The sequence below is a fragment of the Oryzias melastigma genome, linkage group LG18, assembly GCF_002922805.2.
Source record: "Oryzias melastigma strain HK-1 linkage group LG18, ASM292280v2, whole genome shotgun sequence".
NCBI classification, from domain to species: Eukaryota; Metazoa; Chordata; class Actinopteri; order Beloniformes; family Adrianichthyidae; genus Oryzias; species Oryzias melastigma.
Window position 1 is genome coordinate 14350297 of NC_050529.1, and position 20689 is coordinate 14370985.

The following is a 20689-nucleotide window of genomic DNA, read 5'->3' on the forward strand; positions in this document are numbered from 1 at the left end:
CCTTGCATTCCAGCAAAATGCTTAAAAAGATAATAATATTCAAAAGCCAGGTTTCATATTGAGAGTGATTGATTATTATGCCAAGACATAAGTTGCTTTTCAGATACATTTTCCAAAAATGGGGATTTATTTGAATTTTTTTTTTTTTTTTCGGTTCCAGGTGGAGGACTCAGTGGTGGCTCAGAATATGCACGAAACCTTGTTAGAGGCGATGAAAGCCTTAAGTGAGGAGTTTCGCCAACGCAGCAAGTCTCAATCAAACTCTGGTCCAGGAGGAGGGGCTACTGCTTCAAACCCCATTAGCGTTCCCTCACGCCGCCACCATCCGAATCCTCCTCCCAGTCAGGTTGGCTTCCTCCGAAGACCCCGAACCGAGCCGCCAGGGGGAGCCAACTGTGGGTCGGCGGTCAACAGTGGCAGTGCTTCTCCCACCCCGCGGCCCAACTTCCCCAGATCTCGCACAGCCAGCGATGGAGGCAAAAGCGAAGATGGAATGGCAGGGTCAACCCCTCTTCAGATCGGGAGTTCCAGAGCATCGGCGAACGGGTCCTGCTCAACCACCCCAATCCTCAGGTCCAAGTCTGCTCGTTCAGCCCCCAGCTCGGGTGCTAAAACTCCCCTTGGGTTGATGCGCTCTATATCTAACCCAGCACCCTCACCCGCCCCGAGTTTGTCGTCTAGCTCCGGCCATGGCTCTGAATTTGGAGGCGTAGCGCCAGCAGGCACTCTTCAAGGAACCAGTGCTTACAGTCGTGTTCTCTCTCATCAGACCTCTGTCTCAGGTTCACCCAGCGACTATGGCTCTTCAGATGAATATGGTTCCAGTCCTGGGGATCATGCTCATCTTCCCTCTCCAACCCTTCCTGGAGGCTCTGCTGGTAGCATAAGCAGTCAGTCTCTTGGGGAAGATGGTACCAACTATATCCTGATGGGTCACAGTGGTGGCGATGGTAACAATAATCAAAGGAATTTGATTTCCAGCTCCCAGCCTCCACCGGGAACATCAGGCTTTGGCTCCCAGGCTGTGACGAGGAGAGTGCTGCGCCGCTCCTCTAGCCGTGAATGCGAAGCAGAACGTAGGCTGCTGAGCAAACGCGCCTCCCTGCCACCCATGGCTCTGGAAAGACTGGCCCCACGGCAGCGCAGAGCTGAGGAACCTGGAGAGGAAGATTCAGCAGATTATGCCATCATGTCAAGAAGCACAAGTCGGGAATTCTTTGCCACGTCCTGCTCTTCAACCCAACGGGAACAGGCAGTGGGTGCTGGCGCAGGTGGAGGCGGGTACTTGGAGGTGGCGGGGGAGCTGAAAACTGATGGAGGTGCAGGGGCACGCAGTGGTACAGATGTGGGCATAGACAATGGTTACATGTCCATGCTACCTGGGGTCACTCAGCCTCCTGTATCCCTGTCTCAGTCACTAGCTGTCTCTGTCCCTGACTCAGACTTCAAACCTGCTGACGACTACATGGCCATGACCCCCAACAACAGCGTGTCTCCCCCACAGCAGATCCATCCTCCACCACCTTCTGATGGCTACATGATAATGTCCCCCAATAGCAGCTGCTCCCCAGACCAGCGCGGAGGTCTCTCTGGAGGGGCTTGGCAAGGCAGTGGTAGCGCAGACAGCAGAGCTGGCAGTGATTACATGAACATGTCTCCAATCAGTGCACGTTCAGTTAACGGTAGCTCCCCGCCCCCTGACAACACCAGCCACTTGGAAGGAAGTTCGCAACAAGCCCCTAAAATGGTTTACTCTTACTATTCCCTTCCGCGATCATACAAACATAACCCTTCATCTGTGCACTTTGACAGTGGTCCTGGACGAGGTAGAAGATCCAATGGCACTTGCAGTAAGGGAACGGGTGATGGTAGAACTAATGGAGGACGCCAAGAGCAGCCAGCAGTGAGTGGTTCAGTGGCCGGACGACACTTATCACTGTCCTCCTCCTCTTATTCCTCCAGCTCAGCCAGCAGTGAAAGCCTCGGCGAAATCGATGATCGGACTAGTCAGGCATTGAGTAATCTGCTGAGTGGATCCCAGTTAAAAGATAAGAGCAAGGCCACAGAGAAAAGGGGGTCTGGTGGTTTGTCCAAGCAGGGTAGCCACGCTAGAAGTAGACCGGTGAGTCTTTTTGTTGATATATCTAAGGCTAATACTCTTCCCCGGGTTCGTGAGAACCCTTTACCACCAGAACCTAAAAGCCCTGGGGAGTATGTCAGCATTGAGTTCAAAGGAGAGAAGTGCAATCACCCAGGAGGACCAGCAGGACGAGGCAGGGGTCTCAGATATGGATCAGCATCACCCCATGGCTCAAGTTGTCAGCATTCACGGAGTAGGCCAACTTTTTCTGTAGGAAACATCAACCCAGTTTCTCGTAGTCCATCGACTCCCATTTCTCCTCCAACTGCGTCCGAGTATGTTAACATGGACCTGGGCCCTTCTCCATCTCCCTCACCTTTGTCTGCTACTCCATTAGTTTTCCCATCTTTCCACACCCCTCCCACACCTCCAACTCTTGCCCATGCTCTTAAAGTTTGTAATGAAGGTTCTAGTAATCCACATGACAAGGGAGCTGTATTGACTGAAGCACCTCTTAGGAAAAGTAGAGTCAGTGTCCCATCAGCGACTGACTCCGAGTCTCCTACATCCTGCACGGACTACACCGAGATGGCCTTCAGCTTGAATAACAACACCGTCCCTCTGTCATCATCGAGTGTCTCCCCTAAAGTCCCATCCCCTACCCTAATCGATTCTCCGGTTTCAGTGCTTTCAAGGGGTCTAGACTTTTCATTGGGGAAATCAGGAACTAACCCAGACCAGGGAGCTAAAGTGATTCGCGCTGACCCTCAAGGGCGCAGACGGCACTGCTCTGAAACATTCATGGCATCGCCATCTCTTCCCACCGCTACCTCAACTTCCTCATCAACTGCATCACTATTTCCAGAACACACTCAAGCGGTGGCCCGTCGCTTGGGTTTTGAAAGCATGCTCTGGGGAAATGGTGCCATGACTGATGCCCCCTTGCCATGCCCTCTCCCAGGACAGCAGTCACTTCCCACAAACAATCAGACTACATCCTCTGAGCATGGTCTCAACTACATAGACTTGGACCTGGTCAACAAAGAGAGTCCCCACACAGACCTGGACGGGGCCTCAGGAAGTCAGCCCCCTTCTCGGCTCTTCTCTGTTGTGGGCGGGGGATCTGTGGTCGGAGGAGTGGGTGCAGCAGTTGGTGGAAACAACAACTCCAGCCTCAACACGTACGCCAGCATTGACTTCTACAAATCAGAAGAGCTTCGGACACATCAAAATGGAAACAAGGAGGGAACAGGTGGGAATTTTTACATTTACTGGCTTTAAGTTTTATACTCACTAACCCCTTTAATAACCCTTGTGCTATCTCATAGGGGCCAGATAACCCAAGCCTTACATTGGCATGTTATCCATCCCATGAGAAATGGGGATGAAGGTGGTCAGGATTTTATGTCTGCCACGGACACCAGTGAAAATCAAAAACCATTAAAGAGAAAGGTTCAGCACTCTGTCTTGTGGGGTCCAGATGACCCCACTCGCATTGTCAACATACCTAGGATAGCACAAGGGTTACTCATATCTGTGATCAGTCTACCTTTTAACTCCTCAAACTGATGTTCAAAATACACCACATTTGACTACATGTTTGCATTTGCTCTGTGTTTCAGCCTAAATTGGCGCCAAATTGGCGCCCTAATTGGCACAGACAACTGTCTGATTTGTTTAACTGTCTTTGTAATTGACATTATGGGGTAAAGATTGGCTCCTGCAGAAACACATGAATGGATTTTTATGTCTGGGGCATAAACATTATAATTGATGTTATGGATTCATGTGTCAAAGACTAGATGGGCTTAAAGTTCTTGTGATTCTCCTGACTCTTGAGGTGTATATCTGTTGTTTATGCTCATTCTGGTAGATTTCAGTTTTTAGTTTTAGTGTTTGGGTGCATTTTATGAAGACCGTTTGTCTTCATTTATGACAAGGGTCAGAATCATTCTGCTCTGGTGGAGCCATTGTTCCTTAAAGAGGAGAGCTGTCGCGCACGTCCAACTGAAGAGCATGTGGTCGCAAACGAAACCATTCAGACTTGCCATTGAAGCATTGCACTTCAAGTTCAATAACATTGACCCTGGTTTACACTGACCTGTCATCATCGCCCCTTGGCATTTCAGGTTTTGTTGTTTTTAGACTCAGAACTCCCAGAAGTCTGAAGAACATGAGCAGCTAGATAGATGTTAAAAATTGTGACTCTTTATTGATGGATTTTTGTGATGATGCCTTTTATTTTAATTAAGTGGGTCTTGATGACAAGTTGGTATCGTAACTATTTTTTTATCACTGTATTGAGCAATTTTTTTTTTTTAACAAAGAGGAGAAAAAAACTTGTAAAATGTTTCCTAAGGTACCCCTGACATACAAACCCCACAATGCACAAACGCTTTAACATTTCATTTGATTTCTGGAAATTGTCTTGGTTTTCTGAAGCATTTAATTGCTTTATAATTATGTTTTGATTCATGGAAATTTGTTTTGATTTCCAAAATTTAGTGTTGTTTTTTGATTAATTGTTAAGCTTTTTGTAATGGTCGTTGTGATCTTTAATGTGTTAATGAAAGTGATTTGTTGAGATTCGCCCCACAACAAGACATTATCTCTGAACCTAAATTGGCCCTTGAAGAAACAGAGGCTCTCAGTCTTTGCAGATAAAGTATTATTTAAGCTCTGAAGTGCATCAGTTTGAGAGTCAACCACTGCACACACAGTGGAGCTTTGTGACGAATGCCTCCTGCCAAACCTCGTTGTTTATCTTAACTCTGCGTGCTTCCACGTGGTTTGTACTGTATGTCGTTTTGGAGCTAAACCCTCTGGGTTTCTGCGGCTAACGCCTGATAGCTGAGTTGGATTTAATGAAGAATTTTGAGGCTTTAGCTCAAAATCGTTCTGGCGTCTTGCAGTGAGGGATTCATAACAGAGTTTTTACATACGTGTGACTCCTGCAGCATGCTTGTGTGTGGTGTTTACTTGAATTGGTGAGCTTCCTGGTGGAAGTGTGCTGTATTTAAAATAGAAAATCTCCCAGGCTTCCACAGTGGGACCATATGGGCTGTTAGAACATCAGCGGGACAAACTGTGTGTGTGTGTGGGATGTTACACATTGGCTGTGAATGTTGAGATGGGGCCAGTGTTTCACTCGCCTAGCACTCAAACGTTCTGTACAGTGTTCCCCTTCCTTTCATCGCCGCCACCCCCTCCAACTCGACTTTTCCTCTTTCAATAAATGATCCTTTTGTTTGAGCATGTTTGCCGCCGTGGGCTGGCAGGCCTCAGAAGGAACAAACCTCAAGACTGGTGTTGCTCTCCTGAGACATACCTCCCCAGCAGGCTATAATTTGTCTAGATATTCCTTTTCATTTCTTTTTATCTCATCTATTCGTTCTGCACAGCGCTGTCATCTAGACAGAAGCACTTCTTCTGCAGTTTCCTCTTTTTATTTTTTTCCGTTCACCCTCCTCTTCTTTCGCTCTACATTTCCATCCATCTATCCCCTATATGTGACAATCCACAGCAACATTGGCTTTAAAATTTAAAAGCATCCCAAACAGAAAAATCTGCTAGAGCAAAATACAGGTTACAGACAATAATGTTGTCTGCATGTGTGTGGGTTTTTTTTATAATCCAGTGTAATTACAGACCCTTTTTTCTTCTTCTTAACAGGCACCGGCTTGTATATAGGAAAAAAGAGTGTGTGTGTGTGTTCGTCCCGAGTGTGCGCTCTTTTGCACTGTGGGCCAAAGGCTAAAATTGAGCATCAGTAGTGGGAAGCATGCCAGGAGCAATCCCGTCGGACAGTGGTTATGTAATGGGTGGTGTGCAGAAATAGCCTTCTGATTTGGATTATAAGGAAAAGCACACGATGTTGCTTTTCACCTCACATAAAGTCAACTTGGAGGGGGGGATTAAACAGACAATATTACAAGAATTTTTTTGTCTTTATTCCCTGAACATTGTGTATTATCAGTGCAACAGGAAAATACTCAATAGTTCCTCGAATGATACTATCCTAAATTTATCTTATTAGTTTTGCATTAATGGGAAACCTTCTTGACTCCCTGACTAATTGGATCACTTTTATTATGTCAATCACAGATTTTTATCAATGAACGTGGCGCCGATGTTATTTCATTTGTCCTCTGTGACCGGTCCCACTTTGTGTAGTGAAATCAGTCTGTAGACGTAGGAGCAGCGGGTTTAACCGTCTTACCTTCTTACTGTGTCTGATCGTATCTTAGGCTTGTAACTTATTCCAAGAGATTGTGGGGATTAAAGAATAGATGGAGACACTTTTGTTTACATTAGCCGTGTGTATGTAGGCTTGGGGTTTTTGAAGTTTAAGTAGCCATGTAGAGGACTAAAGAAAACAAAGTTTTAGCTCCAATCAAACGATCTGGTTCTGTTGCATCTTTGGTCTCTTGACCCTGTTGGTGGGTCATTTGTGCCAGACAAAAGCAAACATTATTAAGGACATTTAGTGATGAGATCGGCTGGAAAATGGTCTGTATGTGCAATAGAGGTTGATTGAGCCTTACGTCATTCCAACTTTTTCTTGACTTCTTCGTACAACCTTGTTTTTCTACATGAAAGCAGTGCTGGTACATACTGTGGTACTAAACCCTCGAGCTTCAGTTAAACTGTACTTTTCTGCTGAAAGTAGTATGTAAACTAACTATAAAAGAGAGAGAGGCTGTTTTAAAATGGAAAAAATGAATTGCTTCTTGGAGGGGAGTTGCAAAGAAAAGTCAATGTAGGTATGAGTCCAGTTTTTTTAGAAACTGAGAAAGAAAAGGTCGAACCCAAGAACTGAATCAGAGGAAAACGGCTTCAAGCAGAGCTTTATTGTGGAAGAAGAAAGCCAGTCTCAATTTAAACTGAAGAAAATATGTCAAGAAAGAATGAAGGAAAGCCATTATCGAAACGTCAGAATAAGATGAGCCTTTTTGGGCCAGAAATTCCACCAGTTTAGAAACTAAAAAATCAAAATGTAAAATATTTGATTTCATCACACAAAACCTTTTTACACTATCAATAGAGGAGTGTGTGAAATAAACTGTCAAACACAGAAGAGGAAGTGTAATGGTATGGGACTGTTTTGCACACCAGGGTAGATGACTTGTACTTTGCGAGAAGCACCAAAGCATTCTTCGTTGTTCATTCTGGGATTGGTCTAGTTATCCAGGGGGTTGTCCTATATCAAGATACAAACTTAAAACACAGACCCAAGCTTTTCCACAACCAGGAGAGGAGAGTCTACTGCACACTTCCCTGACTTGAAAACCATCAAGTGGGTTCAGGATGGTCTAGACCAGGGATAAGCAACTCCAGGCCTTGAGGGCTGAAATTCCTGCATGTTTTCCACCAAATCCTGCTCTGGCATGTTCTAATTGGCTGGACACACCTGAACCAGCCAACCTGTCATGAGTAGGACTTGGATATCTGGAAGTCATTCAGATACTGTCAAAGTTTAGACAAACACTCACAATAATTTGCAAAAGTTTATTTCAGGAAACCTTATCAAAAGTGGCATAGAATTGTCATAAAATACAGTATTAAAACTGCAACTTATCCAATGTGAGAATGTAGATGCTAAAATCTAAAAAAAAAAAAATAATAATACATCTCAACATGCTTGCCCAGAAAATGACCTTTAATCTTTTAACACTTGAGACGTCGCTGGTGACACCTAATAACAAAAAGTATTCGACCTACCTTAAGTCTTCCACCTTTTATGCAATGGAATAACAAATCAGCTGATTCTGACATAGAGAAAAGAACAGAATCAGCTGACTTGCGTGGATTGCGTAAATGGTTGAAGAGCTATGGTAGTTGAAAGAATGTCAACACTAGAGCTAAAGCGTCATGTTAAAGGGTTATTCTGACTCAGGCATTCGAGAAAGCCCGTTGTGTCTCCTTCAAGTTCGGACATTGCATTTAAACGTGGATGTTCAGGTGTTTTGCCAAATTGTTCAGCTTCCACACAACATTAGTTCTCTAACTAAAAATATCTCAAAACTACATTTTCTAATGCACATTTCTTTTGAACAAATGCAACACAGAGATTAACTGTTAAAAGGACATTGACCTCGCACATAGATGCATTTGTTTATACCCTGCAGTTTGTTTATTCTTTTAATATTCAACTGTGATAGTGCATATCTTTGTTTTCTTTTAATTGTGCGCCTTATATAATGTGCATATTTTTTGTTTACGAGAGAACTGATGAGATTATTACACTCAAAGCAGAGTTTTCCATGTCTGCTACGTTTGTCTGGCCAATATAGTCTCACAACAACCACAGAAGAACGATAAAACAATCGAGATGAAAAACACAGGTTAAACTCTCTAACTACTCTGACAGGAAATGAAGAATTATGCACATTCTGCAAGTAAGCAAAGCTGATTTCTGTCAAACGGCTTAACAACGCATTCATTCAACTCCACAAAAGCGGCTTCCCTGCATGCGACAAGCTTGTCTGGCTGTGTGTGTAATCCAAGGCAACGTTAGTTCAGGCTGACAGCTCTAGTAGGGTTACGTAAAACGCAACCACGTGAAATGAAAATGACCCCCGAAGTGGGTTAGGCTCAGGGCACAGACTGCGTAAAGTTGGTGTGTGTATATGTGTGTGGGCTTGCTTGTTTATTTGCCGAGATGTTTTGTGACATACAGGAGAATGAGCTCCTTCGTTTTGTTCCTCGCCGCAGTGACTCACAGCCCCGCTCTTAAGGATGCGAGAGCGTAAGTGCACGCAGATGTGCAGCAGGACTAAACATGTGGAAGGTAAAAGGTCAAGCTGTGTGTGACTAAGAGTCTCTGTTTCCTGGCATTTATTTGATAGGCTTTTAGGTGCTTATATCTAGTAGGAAGTCGAGATAAACTGTTGGTTTCGCCTCATTGCTCATTGACGTCTTTGGGTGAAACCTCAGAACCGTTCACCAAGGATGAAGAGGGGGGCATTTTGTTGTCGTTGGTTCAAGGACGTGGCCTTCTCTGAAGTCCACTTTGTTTTGTTTGGGTGGTCTGTTCAGGGAGGTGACGCACTCACACCGCGCAAAGCAATAACCCGCCTCTGTTTGGGTTTTTGTTGTGTGCTGAAGGTTGTGTGTTACAGATGGTTCCAGCACACACGTGCGTGTTGAAGAGCCAATCACATGACCAGACTGTCCAGCCGTCCGTTCATATTTTCAACTTACGAGGGCTAGACGACTAATCCGGGTTGATAACTGACAAATGCACAACACTGTTTGATATGCACGGATCAGGACAACACAACGAGGGCCAGCGGCAGTCAGCACAGCAGTCGAGCTTTTCAGTATGAGTTGCCCTTTAGAGGAGTACATCCTTAATGATGAAATCTTCTTTTTCTTGGTCTGACTGGACAGAGATCTGTTAGAAATGAATAAGTATCCTAAATGTACCAACTTTGGTTACTTTATCGGAATTTCTGTAAAACTTGCACATTATGAGAGAAAATTCATCATCATCTACACATCAACCACCTTCATTTTTGTACCGTCCGTCTTGTACATCTACAGTAATGGGATCCCCACATCAACTCTGTTGCTGTATTTAGGACATTCTAAAGCCCTTGTTTGGCAATGTTTTCCAAAAAGTCTATTAGCCACAAGTTAAGTAACTTTTTCAGACAATATCAGAGACACAAAAGTGGGTTTTATGGCTCCTACAGCAACTAAACCCCAACAGCAAGGAGAACATAAAATGGTTAACACTTTTGCTCTAATATCAGAAATATGACCACAAACATCAATAACCTCAACAATTTTGAAGTTATTTTCTGGTTGTGGAATTTTCTCCCTATAAACCTTACAATATGCACAGTACATAGTTCCAGGTAAACCCCTAGTGTTTAACAGATTGTATTTGACATGTAAATTCTGCATAAACTAAGTCTTTTGTTTGGCAGGTGATCATCAAACCATTAGTCTCAGAACTGCTTACCGTCCATATTCCAACAACAACCACATTAGTTTGTTCCACTTGTCGCTCGTTGTCTGGCTAAGATGATGGTGACCAAGAAGCAGAAGGTTTTAAAATAACTTGAAACAAAACAATGGATTGCACTTTATCTATCTCTTAGCACAGGTAGGATACAATACAAGCTGTCGTGCATCCCACCTGTGTTGACCTTAAGATGTTAATGTGGTCTGTGACCAAAATCCTACGCACATTGTGACAGGGGAAATTGAATTTTCTTTATTAAATCTCCCTCCTTAGTTTAGTGACTTTGATTTATTAAAATTAATCAAAATTCCTAAATAGATCTAATAGATGCATGTAAAGGGTTTGAATAGTCCTTGAGGACACAGCTATTAAAGTTGTGTTTTTTCTTAGAAAATCTCCTGTAGAAGCTGCACTCAAAACACCAGACTGTCCTCTTTTGTTGTACAGTCGTCCCTACCCTACTCCCTACTATTAATTATCTAGATTAGGTGAGTTCAATTAATCCAATTGAGGAATCTGTGAACAATCAGCAGTTGGTAGGGTAGGCTGGTGTAATTCTCACCAAGCTTGGAAACTCACGTTTGAGCGATCACTTTCAATGAAAACAAGCATACATGCACGTTTCGGGCTTCCACATTAAAAACTCTTGCAAATGTTTTTGTCAGATTACAAATGCATACAAAATGCGCAGCCGTTATGACCCCAATGGGCAAGCCTGGCTCAAGTCTAAGGAGAAAAAATTAAAAATGGGACCATGACAAAAACTGGACACCAGTGAGAAAAAGGAGACACAGTTTATTGAATTAGGGAAACAAAGAAACTGTGTCCTGAAAAGTAAAACAAAGGGAATTGGAACCTTGGCCAAACATAAAATAAGTCAGTGAGACCGCTTACCCAGCCATGTCGACCGTAACAGCAACCAGTCAACTTTGACAAGTCAAGGACTCCACTTTGGTGGTGACGTATGGATGGCGTCTTTTTCAATAGACAGAAGTGCCGAAAATAGATCATGAGAGAAAAATTAATAATTGCGGTTTGCACCCAGCTGTCTTTCATATATCGGAATAGAGCTGTGAAAGAAAAAAACTGGAGCTAGATTTACGAGATTTGCACCACAGCCTCCTCCAACTGTGAGTTCATGCTCTGGTATGGAGCAGCAACAGTCCAGTGTGAACACTGTATTATTCTTAAATACTTCACACATGCACAATGCGTAGGTTGCTAAATTCACAAGGAGTATTTTGCAATTAGCTTAGAGGAATAAAGGGTGTCCAGATTTTGCTGTGTAAGCATGTTTCAGAGTGGCTTGCCCAATCCCCAGTCTTAACATATTCTTAAGGGATCCAGTCACTTGATCAGCAGTTGCTTTTCCCGAAAGAATACACCCTTTGGATCAAGCATCCATAGTAGTGACAACTCTGTGCAACAGCTGACCTAAAACATTAGCAGGAGTTCAAGTTACACAAGAACAAGTTTGAATGCTGCGTGTCCGTGTTAAACGAATGGCTTCTAGTGGTGAACATGTGTGAGTTGTTCACTGGAGTTCATCTTCAGCTGAGTGTGAGGCACAGGAGGAAGCTGCAGGATTAAGCTCAGCGCCGTGTCTGTGTGTCAGACATTGTGTTTTGCTGCAGGTTGCCATGGGCGGTCTTCACGCACTTGTTGAACCTGGGCTCGGCTCTCTTCTAAATAAACCGTTTCATGGATCCAGCTCCGCGGTAGATGTTTCCGTCTTCTCCCCTCGGGTGGAAACTTTTCTCGGTTTGAAGATGGTGCAGGGCAATATTTTCTATGGATTAAGTATTTGCCTCATTTTTGGGGCACATCAAAAGCCTTTTCATTCAGCTATGGTGACACTTGACGCTTGAAAAGCAGGCAAGCATGGAGAACAGATTCTTTTCATGGCTCTAAAGCTAAGAGGGACATAGGTGCTGAAGCAAAGGGGCTTTAAGAATGAAGTTTACAAAAGAATAGGTACATTTATTTGGATTCAAGAGCACAAGATGGAAGATTGATGCTTTTTAATAGAGGGAATGTCTTGTGATCTCACCCCCTCTGAAGACCTTCACTTAATAGTCAGTTTTTAGAGTACACATACAAACATCCTGCTGTCATTGGTCATTTTGTAGGTTAGGATCTAAAAGAATCCTTGAAGTAAAGCCTTTGAGGCCTCATTCCTTCATTTGTCTCATGATTGATAAGACAGAGCTGCTAATTTAGTGTTTTGAAGTGCCGTGTAGTTTTGTTGTGGCGTGTGGAGGAATATCTCATTTCCTGGCCCTAATTTGACAGTAGAGACTCACTCATCCGTGTCTGCACTGACGGGGTGTCTCTTACATCCCCACGTATCACATGACTGCTTATCAATGCACTTGCTTACTACTTCCTTGAGCCTTCCTGCTTGATGTTATCACACCGATGACAGACAAAACATCACATTAGTGCCAGTGTCTCAAGTGTCACTCGTACTCTGGTGGTTATGTGGGACCTCTTTAATCCGGGTACTTAAAGTTATCTTGTGATTTTTAATACAGTAGATGCCGTTCTGTAGGAGGACTTAATTGTTGCAGGTGAGGCACTGGTGAAGACTTCTGGAAGATGAGGAGGGACTTGTGCTCTGGATATATAGTAATTCAGCAGGAAGGGGCAACTTGATACTTGTGGTTCGGCTTATTTGTTTATTTCATGCAATCAAAGCAAAAGCCTCATAAAGAAATAATATAAAGATATATATGCATGTGTAGTGATGAATAGGGTTAAATGGATCAATTTGTCTGAGGCAAGTTCTTAACGGAATCAATCTATACCAATAAAGAATCGTCTTGAACTGAATCAGATTGTTCAAAATGAACCAATATCGACTATTATACAACCCTATCGTGTTTTGCTAAACTTTTTTACATAGTTACCGTAATCTGATTCTCAACATATATTTTTTATATTTTATTAATCCAAGTGCAGATTATTTAGTGTAAATGTTAATAATATCAAGTAGATCCATGATCATCAGACCCAGACATGATGGACATGATGCGATGTAAACATTCCAACTGATTAATGACCGCCATCATTTCTTGTGTCAACACAACGGAGAGGGACCGCAGACGGACCAGACAATCTGGCAAAGATTTGTCTGTGTGAAGTTTAAATATCAAAAGGGACATGGGTGGAGATGATGAGCTTGACGTTGATTGGATAAAAAGTGAGTGTAGTTTGTCAATAAGCAATATTATCAAAATTTTAATTAAAGTAAAGAGTCTTAGTTTATGTTTGCAACTGATAAAATTTTAAAATGGTAAATGGCGTATACTTGTGAAAGACTTTACAACCTTCCTTTGAGGCTCAAAGTGCTACAGTCACTGTACCTTTCACACACTGATGGCGAGGCCAAACACTGGCGCCAACCTATAACCACCGTAGAGAATGTAGTGTCTTGCATAAGGACACTTCAACACATGAGTGAGCAAGGCTGGAATCGAACCTGCGATCTTCTAATCAGAGGTCGACAGCTCTAGCTCTGCTCCACGGGCGGCCCAAATCCAGTCTTTTAAGTCCAAGTCAGCCCTCTTTGGTAATACCGTTGTCATCACTGGGTTAACTTTGTGACTCTGCGTGTAAGCACTCACTGATGTGGGGCAGATGTGTTTGGTCTGAGTGAATTACCAAAAGAGGTTGTCTTTCTCTCTCTCCAGCATGGCATCTGTTGTGCCAAAAACAAAAAGCGCCTAGCATGTGCTTTGAATAGTCAGGATTGTATACTTGCATGTCAGCTCTCAATTTAAAACAAACAAGACGAACAAACCACAAAACTAAACGGTTAAATTGTTCTGGAGAGGAAAGGATCTGTGAAGCAGAGAAGTTCCTTCTCACAAGTCAAGTCTGAAGTATTTTCATTTAAAGAATAAGCAAATGAACTCGCTCACAAGTCCCCATAACTCAAGTCTCCAGCAAGTCCAAGTCTCCATCTCCGGTGTGAAGGAGATAAACTCAGTCTGACTAACATTGTGTGTGAATCACAGACCAAACAGTGATAACACTCGTTCTTTCTGTGGTATTTAAAATCTGTGGGGTCAAACCAATGCTTCTGTTTTATAGACTTTCCTCTGTTTCTAAAGACTTCTCATCTTCAGAATAAAGTGGATAATTATGATAAAACTCTACTTTATTTTACTTTACTATGCTCGTACACTACACGAGTGGACTAAACTAGATCACCAGTGTTGTACATCAGCGACATCTGATCATTAGACCCGGACAGAAAGATAAGTATATATGGACCAATTAAGGTGAAAAATAAACCAGGTAGAGACCAAACTCCAGCTCTCACCTGTGTGAACACACCTGTAATCAAAGTTTATATTATTTTATTACAGATATTTGAGCTTGATACCAGCATAATTTTAGCTGTTCTGTGTTGATTGGTGTTGTAGAATAATATTTTGGGTGCAGAAGGAGCTTAGAAATTTTTTTTTTCTAGAGTTTGATCGAGTAAATATTTTGTCACTAATTTGATTACATTTTCATGTTGAATGATTACGTATTTATTTAGTATTTCATCCTTAACTTCTCTGTAGTCGCATGTTTTCTGGACATGAAAGAGCCTCAATGAATAACAACATATGTAGAAAACTTCCCATCAACATCTCTGACCAATCACGTGTGTTCTGGCCTCTCTAGGGGTTCTGGGTAGTTACATCACATAACCACAGAACTTGTAATGACCCACTCCAGTGGAAATTTGGGTTCTTGTGGCCCTTTTCTGATATATAAAGAAAATTAGGTAATAATTGTATTTCTGAGTAATTTCTTATTCAAATTGGGTTTTAACTAGACCCTATTATCCGGTGTGGCATATGGTTTGAAAAACATGATTTCTGTTCTTTAAAGTAAAGATTATGAGTGTGAACAAACGAGCATGTCATTTGAGATAAATGGACTTCATGTGTCGTTCATAGACGGAAAGTCAAACTGAAAGTTGGAAAACTTGAGTTGTTGGGATTCCTTTTTTTTGTGTTACTCGTCAGCTGTCCGTTGAAGTAAAGGGTGAATGGGTTTTAAAAAGCACTCAACTAATGGTTCAGCACTTTAGTCAAGTTTTGACTGAGCAGTCCATTCACATGCATTTGGCCCGCTCACATTCAAAACAGAGGCAGGGGAGTGAGTTGTACTGGCAGCTTGGTCAGTCAAAGAGGCGCCATTGGACAGACTGTGTGTTTGTGTGTGTGTGTGTGTGTGTGTGTGTGTGTAACTTTCACTCCTGAACTTGTCATTAGATTTGACAGCAGTTTCTAGGTCACCACACCTGTGCACACACTTCAAAGCTGTTTAGTTCTTCCAAAAAAGCCATTGTTTGTTTGTCTCACACACATATGACAACACACACAAATCAAAGGACTCACTACTGTCTATAGGAAAAGCCCAAACAGACGTTCCGGCCCAATCGCCTTTTAGAAAGAGGGATTTAATCGAAAAGGAAAAAAAAAAGTTTAGCTCTGGGCCAAAGGAACCGTCATTGAGTGGCAGCAGACTACCACACACACATCTATCCTCTCTTTTGTCCATCCTGTTTTTGCCCATTCCACTCTGAGTGAAGCCCCTCTGTCACCCCTCCCACTTTTTGCTCTTTTTTCCCCTCTCTTCCTGTCTTTACTTTTTCCCAGAGGTCTTTTTGTTTGCTCGCTCCTTTTATTCCCCACCAGACTTTCTCTCCTTCCGCCGTTTGAGCGGCCGCGTTTGAAGGAATGAGTGAAAGCACCACATGTTGAGTGGCTGTGTACCAAAGTCATCCATCAGAGATTGTTTCGCGGCTAGAAGAATTTATTTACGCGGGCCAGGGGACAGTAAACACTTCATTTTCTTTTCCTCTTTTGGGATTTTAGTTTGATCGTACTGTATTTTTATGTCAAATGATTAACTGATGGGGACCGTTCTCAAGGGAATTCATAAAGTTTGACTAGTTTTAGTCAATAACATGACAGGCGTGTGGGTTTTTCAACATATCTTTTCATGTGTGATAAAGTGTTAAGATTTACATACAATTAATTTAAAAAATACAGTGTTTTACATACATTAAAGTCCCACTCCAGTCATCTTTTGATTTATTCTAAAGCATTCCCAGTGGTCTTTAATTATGATGATAACAAATTTAGCCATAATAATAATAATTAAAAAAATATAATTTCTACAGAGCGTCAGTAGTACATTAGAAATTAAACTTTCAATTTGGGTGGCATGGAATAAGCTTGTCCCCTTCCCATCATCCATCTGTTTGTGTTCTTCTACTTGCTACCCCAACCTTACATTACTGGTGCAACAAAAATGGCGAGCGATATCTGAGCCGTACAGTTTTGAGCCAGATACCAGCTCAGCCGAGGAAAACTAAGGGTGTATTCGGACTTGACACGTTTGGCCTGCTAAAAGTTAAACATTTTGTTTCCCCCAATAATCCCAAATAAAGTTTCAGTCTGAAGCCAACTCTGGTCCATGACCAGAAACCGCTCTCTGACCTATTGTTCGAGGTGGTCCCAGTTCCTTTCCAATGGGACTGAACTTTAGTTCGCTCTGAGAGTCCTCAATCTGAAAACGATCTGTTCAGAGAGCAAAATAACTGAACCGCCCATCGTAGCCGTTTCTTAAGGGACAGACATGGAGCAGTGATGCAACAGCAACTCAGTAAAATGTGGTTGGATGAACGGAGGCTCATTAAAACAACTTTTAACGTGATTCACATTGCTTCTCACACTGTTTTTATGTCATAAACACTTATTAGCGTACCTCATAGCCGTAGCATCCCTTGCACCGCCTTGCAGTATGCTTCCACCGTATCAAAGCAGCAGTACAAATCTGGCCTTCATGCAGACGTTCAACATTGACCAGCAAAATAAAAAGTTTTTTTGACCTGCCTCCATTACTGCTGGCCAATGGTTGAAGAGATCTTTTGTCACGTGGTTTAGTTTTCAAGTTTTGGTCCGGAACAGAAATCTCTGGTAGACCCCAGTCTGAATACAGACCAAACGCATTGTTGTGTGACAAATCATTTTTCAGTCTGAATACACCCTAAGACGCGCATGGATCTAGTCAACAAGTGGATGCATCAGAATGGAGTGGGGAAAGGGCGCTTGTGGCTTGCTGTTTATCACACCTACATGCTGTTTCCAGTGACATATAGACACACTCAGAAATGCCATTTTAGGCTCAATTATTTTTATAAATGTCTTCCATCAGGAGAAGATGCCACAAGAACATGTTGAAAACACCAAAAAACATGATTTTTGTCAGAGTGGTTCCTTACATATCTTAGTTTTTTTTGACAGTTTATAGGATAATTCTCAAAATTTAGAAGATTGATATTTTGAAGAATAAGGACTGCTATAGACTAAACTCCCCTATAGTTTGGACCTTGTGCCATGTGTGTGCTTTTCTATTTCTTTTTTTTTTTTGTACGAGTTTGCTGGGCAGCGGGCCAGCGCCGTGTCCGAGTGTGATCCTGGCTACAGAGCGGTTATTGTGCGCCGTGGTATGGGATGTATGCTGGGCTCGGAGTGGTCGAGCGCTGCCTAAAAGAACGATGTAGCCACCCACCAACAAACTGGGGTTACTGAGTGCATACGAGGAGGAGGAGTAGGAGGAGGGCAAACTTTTCTCCTCTTACACACTCTCATTCTTATGTCTCCCCCTTTTCTCCCAGGAAAGCTTTGCTTCGAGTCTTTGTATGGCTTTCCTTCTTTTCTTTTCCCCCATCTGCTGTCTCTTTTTCCGCTCAGTTTGCCTCAGGTGCCGGTCTTGATGGCAGCGTCTCCACCGTGATCTGTGTGTTCCTGGCCGTGGCATCGTTCAGCCGCCACTTCTTTAACTGAGTTTGTCTGTAAAGAGCTTAGTGCCGGTGGGCACTGGAGAGCACTAAGCTGATTACCGCCGACTAACGAGCCACTTCTCACAGGCAGTGCGTGTTCTTGTGCGTAGGCCTAACTGGCCGTAATACTGCTCATCTAGGAGGTTGTGTGCGCTCACGGCACATATTCGGCTCGCCACTTGAGCCGCACTGAGACTGGGCAGATCAGAGGGACGACGCTCAGGTGATGAGTGAAGGTCAGGGTTGATCATAGAGCCAACCGAAGAGCTGACGAAAACAGCAGGAAGAAAATCCGGGCTCATGCAGAGAGGGTCAAGCTGCTCTCTCCGGAGAGCTGCCTTGAAATCCCTAATTTCCTTCCCACACACCCTTGAGCTTTGGAAATAGAGCCAAACTGAGAAGACCCCGTTTGAATTTAGTCCAATTAAGCTATTTTCACACTAATGGGAATCTCCTGGACATCTATCTCTAAACACCAAACCCCCCATGAAACCTCCAGCTGAACTTTTGGAGGCTCATTGATGACACGAGTCACAACCGTGGTTCACTTTGTTTACCAATAAACCAAGGGCTAAACGGTAGTGTTGTGGTTTAAATCCTTTCTGTGAGGAGTTTGCATGGTCTAATAATCAAGAAACAGGATTTAAGTCTTTAAATGCCCACTCAGATAAAAATGGTGTTTCTGGTCTTCTGTACATTTTCTTGTGGCATTTTTATGATAATGGAGGACATTGATATAAACGAAAATTAAGCTTACATTTGTGTTTTTGAGTGTTTCTTTATTGAAATCATTGTGAGTCGGAAGAAGACGCTAACATGTGATTGGAAAAAGCTAGTAGCTGTGATGTACGGCGAGCCACAAGGTCCATTTTCCGCTCTATTCTGATGCATCCACTTGTCAACTACTAGATCCATGTGTGATACACGATGGAGGACATATACATACAGGAAATTAAGATTAAAACTGCAGATTTGAGTTTTATTTAATCAAATTTTTGTGGATCAGGAGCAGATGAAAAAATGAAATTTGGAAAAGATTGAATTTGTGATGTAGAATATACGCTGGGCAAGCCACAAGCTCCCTTTCGATGCATCCACTTGCAAACAAATAGATCCATGTACATCTTCGCTTTCTTCGTCTGAGCGGGTATCCAGCTTAAAACTGTCTGACTGGATAGCTCTGACATTGCTCGCTATTTTTGTTGCACCAGTAAGCTCTGAGGCAGAGGGCCTGTACTTTAGTGGGAGAACTTGTAAACAGAGAGCTCTCATTTATGAGTGACAGAAGAGGAGGGTGGGCTTGCTCAGTGACAAGAGTCCCGCCCAGAACTCAAATTTCTAATGAACTCCTGCCGCTCTGCAGGAGCTATGTCCAAGAAAACGTTACAGGTTATTTGGGTTTAGGCTAAAAACGGCAAAATCGTTATTAAAAAAATCATCAGGAACACCCATTATTTCAATTGGTTCTAAAATGCAGGAAAAAAGCTACAGTTTTGAAATAAAAACTCAAAAATGTTCTGTTTTAAAGTAAATACTGTGTATTGATTTAAAATCAAAATTAAAGCATGTTTTTGTCCAGCTTCCATGTTATTTCGTTCTCTAATGAGGTGGATAACCAAAACACACTATACATCTGCTCCTAGTCCGGCCCTTATATCAAATTTTAGAACCTATTGTGGCCCTTGAGTCCAGAGGTTTGCCCACCCTTGATCCAGGGTGTACCCTGTCTTTGCCCTTCAGTGATGAGATAGGCTCCAGCATCCCCATATTCCACGACGGGAACCAAACAAAAAAAAAACAAAAATGGATGCACCACCAACTGAAAGCAAACATGTTTTGTCAACATTGTGTCCAATATCAACACTACAACTACAGGCTAACAGTGCTCCTCCAGAGGTCAAGCCCCTAAACGTTTCCATTAACACCAGAAACAGTTGCTACATTTGTTGCTAGCCACTTTTTTTGAACAAGATGTAGCAACTCTCTACTTCAACATGTACCTGTAGTATGCTTCCAGAGGCCCCAACACCCTCTCAAGCTATGGTAAAGAGCTTTTTTTTTTTCGTGGTCCTCATGTCAATCACCTCATTGTTTCTGTCACTTCATTCAATGTACAACTTTATTTAAACAGGCAACAAACACAATTTACAAAGGGCTAAATGTGGAGAAGTTATTCAAATACATCCGTGCAAACAGGAAGAAAAATAAGTCAACATTGGACAATTTATCAACGCGACTCTACTTTGAAAGCCATTCCCATGTGTGTTTTCTTGCATCAACCTGACTTTTGATCAAGCTTTACCTGCTGGTGACACTGTTTCTAAGTCTTGTCTTAAGACAGTTTGTCAGCTCAATACTACTTTCGTGATTTATGTTTCCAAATGTAAAAGCCCATAGAATCCCATTGAAGGGATTATTATGCCCGGTTTTTCTAGTACCTACACATTTTGTTAACACCCAGTCTACTTTTTCACTGTAGCCAAAAGACGCTTTGTGTTTTAGAGCTTTCTTTGTGTCTTCAGGATGCATTTTTCAAGGGCGGATAATCACCCGCATCAAGCTACAACTTGTCCTATAGTAAGGAAGTGAGAGTGAAAGAAGGATTTTTGCTATTTCTGATAAAGTATTCAAATGCCAAAAAATATCACACACCTGAATGTGCAGACCTCATTTTAACCTTCCTCCTGTAAGCAGTAATGATCTTATTGTGTCATTTAGGTTGTTTCCAAATCTGAAGTTTGGTGTTAACTTAAGCCTTGTTACCACTGAGTGCTACGGTACCGTA

At 42.6% G+C, this 20689-nt stretch overlaps 1 protein-coding gene across 1 annotated transcript in view; it reads left to right on the top strand.

Moving 5' to 3' along the window:
* Window positions 1-20689, top strand: part of si:ch73-335l21.1 (insulin receptor substrate 1-B) — a 58811-nt gene that overhangs the window by 13698 nt on the left and 24424 nt on the right. Inside the window, exon 3 of the mRNA XM_024288051.1 lies at window positions 161-3332. Within this exon, the coding sequence (XP_024143819.1) occupies window positions 161-3332 (3172 nt within the window). The remainder of the gene's footprint in view (window positions 1-160; window positions 3333-20689) is intronic.